The sequence below is a fragment of the Athene cunicularia genome, assembly GCF_003259725.1.
Source record: "Athene cunicularia isolate RWA chromosome 27 unlocalized genomic scaffold, athCun1 chr27_part1, whole genome shotgun sequence".
Lineage (NCBI taxonomy): Eukaryota > Metazoa > Chordata > Aves > Strigiformes > Strigidae > Athene > Athene cunicularia.
Window position 1 is genome coordinate 1,493,701 of NW_020799138.1, and position 5,724 is coordinate 1,499,424.

Consider the following 5,724-nt stretch of genomic DNA (forward strand, 5'->3'; position numbering starts at 1 on the left):
CACCCGCCTCCCTCTCCCTGTTCACCCCCCCGCCCCGTCCCCTGCCACCCAGCAGCTCCCACCCCAGGGGAAGGGATGGAAAAGCGAGAGCAGCTCAGGGCCCTGCGGGGCTGGAAGCCGGGGAGGAGCTCGCAGCACCAGTGGATGCTCGAGAGGTTTCTCACGCAAAGCTCGGGTGGGGGGGGGCGCGTTTAGTGGTCAGGGGGAAGCCGCCGGCCTTCCCCCAGCTCCGAGTGTTTGAGAAGGAGCACGCGAGACGCTCGCTAATGGCTAAAGGTTAATTAACGCCCTGCGCTCTGCTGGAGGCAGGTGCCACCGCGGGCTCCTGCGCTGCGTCGCCTGGGAGCGCAGGGTTGAGTTTGGGCAGGGGACAGATACAGCCCCCCCGCCGCCGCACCCAGTGCCGCAGCTCTACGTGCGAGCGGAGCTGCATCCTCCTCGTTTGCCATGGCAACGCGCGGGCGTCCACGGCTGCCACCAGCACCTGGATGTGGACGGAGGCTGCTGGGTGAAGCGTGAGCTGCCAGGCCAGCTGCCGCTGAACTTAGGCAGGGTTTTAAATTTTAAGGGCTGAGGCTCTGGCAGACAGGATCTCCCCTCCCGGAAGGTCACGGGAGGATGGAGATGGTGTCAGGGAAGCTGTGCGCGGCCAAGGGACCTCGAGGAGCTCCCTGCAAGGCTGCTCTGGTGGGATGTAGGTGGGAAAGCGGCTGGTGCTGCCTGTCCCACTCTTGGGGCGGGTGACAGCAGCTGGAGGGACCCTGGGGACTGTCCGTGGCCTTGGCACGAACCAAGGGCAGCAGCTGCAGCCAAGGCGCCCGAGAGCCGGACGGCTGGAAGGGGCTTTGCGGGCGTCAGGAGGGGTCGGGGCAAGCGGAGCCGGGCAGAGCACGGTCCCCGCTGCAAAGGGACGGGAGGAAGAGCTGGTGCTTCCACACACAGACCCAAACCAGGGAGAGCAGCAAGGGGTGGGGGGTTACGGTGACAACCAGGGGCTGCCCCCCGCACAGTCCGCGTGGAGTTGAGCTCCTGGGGACTTGGATGCCCCTCTCGACCCGGCGGCAGCATCTGCCAGCACGGAGGAGCTGGGAGAGGAGCAAGAGGGGCACAAGATGCCCGGGCAAAAGCGCTGGAGAACGAACGCTGCCGGGCTTCCACGCTGCAGAGCCCCCGCAGCCTCCTCCGGCGGGAGGGAGGTCACGGCAACGCCACGCGCGGAGAGATGAGAAGCTACTCACGTTGCTGATCTGATCCTGAGTCTTTTTGATTCTCTGCAGCTCCGGGGTGTCAGCCACCACGCTAAAGCCTTTCCCCTTGTTCTTCTCAAACTCCTCCTTGTAGCGAATCTGGGGACAAACATGAAAAAACAGATTGAAACACGGGGGAAAGCTGGTGTGCACAGCAGCTGGGTTCAACAACAGCTCCTCACCGTGACCCACGCGCTGCGTGAGATGCAGCAGCTTTCTAACGGGGCCTCTGCCTTGCTCGGGAGACCCCCCAGCGTACCCAGAAATAGCAAAAGGGGGTACTGCCAAGAGCTGCAGCACCCAGACAACTTCCTATGCATCTGCTGGTCTCGCTTCTCTCTCAGCGCGGGCTGAGGTAACTCAGATTTACTCGGAATTTCCTGTGGGCTACCAGCGCACCCCAGAGCAACTGACCCACGGCGAGCTGGAGCCCGCTGAAGGGCCCCGAGGACTGGACGAGCGACACCCCAACAAAAGCACGTCCACCTCAGGGGCCGTTCGGCTGCTCCGGGAAGGAATACACCCAGACGACCGTAACAAAACCAGAGGGCGGAGGCTGGCAAAACAAGCATCCTCATTTCTGTTTGCCAGACACTGACATCAGCATCCCTTCCCATCACACCCAGGAGCTGAACAGTCCCCGTTTTCTGTTGTGCTGGTTTTTGTTGTGCCTTTTTTTTTTTTTTTTTTTTTTAATATAACTCTACACAGCTTTAAGACCGGGGTTTCCAGCTCTCCCAGGAGGGAGCTAACACAGAATCCCAGAATCATTCAGGTTGGAGAAGCCCCTCGGGATCATCGAGTCCAACCCTCAGCCCGACTCTACAAAGTTCTCCCCTACCCCACATCCCCCCACAGCTCATCCAAACGACCCCTAAATTTTCCCCCCCTCCCTGGGCAGCCTGTTCCACTCTCTGACCGCTCTCGCTGGGAAACATTTTCTCCTCCTGCCCAGTCTGACCCTCCCCTGTTGCAGTTTCAAGCCGTTCCCTCTTGTTCTGTCACTAATTCCCCGTGAGCAGAGCCCAGCCCCAGCCTCTCCGCATCGTCCTTCCAGGGGGCTGCAGAGTGACGAGGTCTCACGGCGAGAGCCCAGACGAGCTCCCAGCCCTCAGCAGCCTCAGCTCTGGGGGCTGCTGGTCCCACCCTGGTCCCCGCTGGCCCCGCTCTGCGCAGGACGCTGCTCCCACCCGCCCATGTCTCCCAGAAGCAGAAGCAGCTTCTGCAGAGGCTGAAACCCAACCGCTGCCTCGATGGCTCCAACGGGGAAGGAAACAGCACCCAGCTGCCTGGCCCGCCCCAACACAGCAGCTTTGCTGACTTTCAGATCTGAGCGGCCAGAAAGATGCCCCGTTTTCATGGAGGGGGGGGAGCAGACGTGCAGAGAGAGACCCCCCCAACCTCCTCCATCCTCTTTGCGGGGATCTGACCCTCCTCCAATGACTGTCAGAGCTGCCTCTGCCCTTCTGGGAAGCAAAGAGCCTCCCGGGGATTCACCTCCCCGGTCCCTGCAGGCAGATGTGTCTTGTCCCCGCAGCGGGAAGGTCACCACCGCCTCTCACGGAGCAGATCAAACCTGGGCCCGGCGGCTCGGCTCTGCCTGTGCAGCGTGGGGCCGATGCCCACCCCCTCGGGCCGGGGGGAGGCTGCGGGCAGCGGGACAGAGGTGCTGGGGGTGTGAGGAGCAGAGCAGGAGCCCTCTTTGACGGAGCAGGCCGGGAGAGCAGCCGCCGCATCCCTCCCCGAGCGAGGGAAATGCTCAGCCCAGCACACGCTGGTGTCAGGCAGCTTCCCGTAACCCTTCCCGTCCCGCCGCAGGACGGCAGCCCGCCAGACAGACGGACAGTGGGTCGGGAAGCCGGGCTGGCCCCACAGACAGCGAGCTCGCAGGATGAGGGCCTCGCGTGCTGCGCCAAGATAAAGCTCGGACGCAGAGAACCGGCAGCACGGCGGAGGGGGCGGAATAAAGCTGATTTCTCCCCGACACACGCTCCTACAGAGACACTCCTTCAGACCTCACAGATTTGCCTCCCATCCAGACAGCGCGTCCAGCTGGGCCTGGAAACACCTTTCAGGAAAAAGCTGCCAAACATGTGATAATATCTTCTGGAGAAGCCAAGACACACCTCTGATGCCATCTGGGCTCTCCGGTGGCCTTGCCTGGCTCCAGCGCCGGCCCTGGCACAGCAGGCAGGGGCAGGCAGCATTGGGGCCACAGTGATGCGCCCAGGTCAGACCCCCCCGGGGCTGGAGGCAGCCAGGGCAGCACGGAGCAGCGGCTCAGAAACGGGAAACAAGAGCTATCCAGGGGAAGTCAGACACGGCGGTTTCCATTTTGCAGAGGCTCTGGCCAGCTCCGCGCAGCCCCTGCCCCGGCTGGCCTGGGGCGGCTCGGGGGGGGCCGCAGCGCCCGCTGCTCCGAGGGTTTTGTCGGGAGCGGGAAGGGATCAGCCGGCAGCTCTGCGCTGGGTGCTGGCAGGCTCACAGGAGCTCGGTGTGGGCTGCAGGGGGGAGTGGTGTGGGTACCCCAGCTGGCAGACACAACATTTCCTCTCCCCGTCCTGCGAACCAGGAGAAATGCAAGCGTTGGAAGCACAGCCCCTACACCTTCAGCACAGCCACGGGGGGTGACAGAAACCCTCACGCAGATGGTACGATCTACGAGCCACGTGAAATTTCTAACTCTGATGTGACATGAGAAAGCAAAGGCTTAATGGACCGGGCTGCAGCAGCCACGCTGGGAGGATATTAATACAACCGAGAAGCCAGAGCACCGAGGACACGAGACCAGTTCCAAGGCAGAAGCCTCCTTTTGCTGGAAACAATAAGAAGGAGAAAAAAAAAAACAACCCAACTTTTGCTAGCTGTGGTAGGGAACGTATCTCGAACATCACCCATGAGGAAGGAGCAGCCTCGAGGTGTTAACCACGGGGCACGAGGAACCGAGGGTTTAACAGAGCCGTGACATAAAACCGATGACGCAGACCGGGAGCGGGGATCAGGAGGGGGTGAGTCAGCCCCAGCGCCAGGCGGGCAGAGGGGCCGTGCTTGTCCTTTATCTGCTCTGCTTGCAGTACAGGCTGCGTTCCCTGGGAGCTCTGCAGCCTGGGGTGGGATGCTGGCCCTGCCGTTGTGCCTGGAGATGCCGCTCGGGGGGTTTATCCCGCAGCCTCCTGCCCAGCTGGCCCCGAGGAGGGGGCACCGGGCGCCCACGCTGCCTGCAAACACACAAGTTGATGAGCTGTAAGAAATCCAGGCTAGAAAGATAAAGAGTCACCGAGGGAGAAACTAATCACAAGGCTAAGCAGTTCCTTTTGAGAAGTTCTGTATTTTCGCTCTCCTAAATCCCACCCCGTCCACCTTCCTTGGGTTTTTTTACCTCTCTAACTTCCAGGATACAGGAACTTGGCCCTAAAAAAAAAAAAAAAGCCATATGGAGATGCCTGACTGCAGGGCGGGGGGGCCCGACCCAGGGGCGAACCCAACCCTGGAGTCGTGGGGGAAGATGCGGGTACGTGGGGGCAGGTCTCCCCCAAAACACACGTCCAAGGCTGGCGCTCCCAGCACGCCCGGCCACGGAAACCAGAGCGTGACACGAGCACTGGGGCGATGCTGGGAGGAAGCAAGGGAGGTCATGGGGCAGGTGTTGTCCCCACGCTCAGCAGGGGAACGGCAATTTAACAGGATCCGCGGCCCTTCCTGGCACAGGAGCGGCCAGGTCCTGCCGGGCTGCAGCCAGAGTCAGGGCTGAGCGAAAAGGCCACAACGGAGGGAGGAAAAGTTCAGACAAGGCACCTTTCAGCTGCTCCCTGGCCTTACACGGGCGTGGGGTTGTGCAGGCAGGAGTCTGGGGAGGGGGGAGAGGTGACCCAAGACCCCCGGCCACGGGGGAATCCCACCGCCAGCACAGGCTGCGCTTGGAGAGGCACGAGTCCGTGCTCCAGCCACGCTGCCGAGGTCCTGCTCCCTTCGCTCCCTCAGAAACTAGAGCGCAGGTGACCCTGGGTGACAAAGAGGGACAGAAACGCACGGTTCGGTACATCCCGCCGAGCTTTCACAGGGCACCAGCTCAGCGCTGTGCGAAGGGCTGTGAAGATCCATCGCTCCTGCCCCAGCTGCCAACACACCCCCCCACTCCTGTCACTCCGCTCGTGGCCAAGTTTCAGCTACATGGATGGAAGAGCTGCGTGAGGCAGACAGCGCCACATCCACGCTTCTTCCCATTGTAAGAAAACGGGATCCACAATTCACAGAACCCCAGAATCATCTGGGTTGGAAAAGCCCCTGAAGCTCCTCCAGCCCAACCATGACCCTCCCCCTGACCCTTCCCAACTCCCCCAGATCCCTCAGCGCTGGCTCAGCCCGACTCTTCAACCCCCCCAGGGATCCCGGGGACTCCCCCCTGCCCTGGGCAGCCCATTCCAACGCCCAACAGCCCCTTCTGCACAGAAATCCTTCCTCAGAGCCAGCCTGACCC

General features: G+C 62.1%; 1 protein-coding gene across 2 annotated transcripts in view; it reads right to left on the reverse strand.

Annotated features, from left to right (window-relative positions):
- The window catches only part of LASP1 (LIM and SH3 protein 1), a 28,661-nt gene that overhangs the window by 4,477 nt on the left and 18,460 nt on the right, over positions 1-5,724 (reverse strand). For both annotated transcript variants that reach the window (XM_026864779.1, XM_026864778.1), the window contains exon 2: positions 1,239-1,346. In XM_026864779.1, coding sequence (XP_026720580.1) covers positions 1,239-1,346 — 108 coding nt within the window. The remainder of the gene's footprint in view (positions 1-1,238; positions 1,347-5,724) is intronic.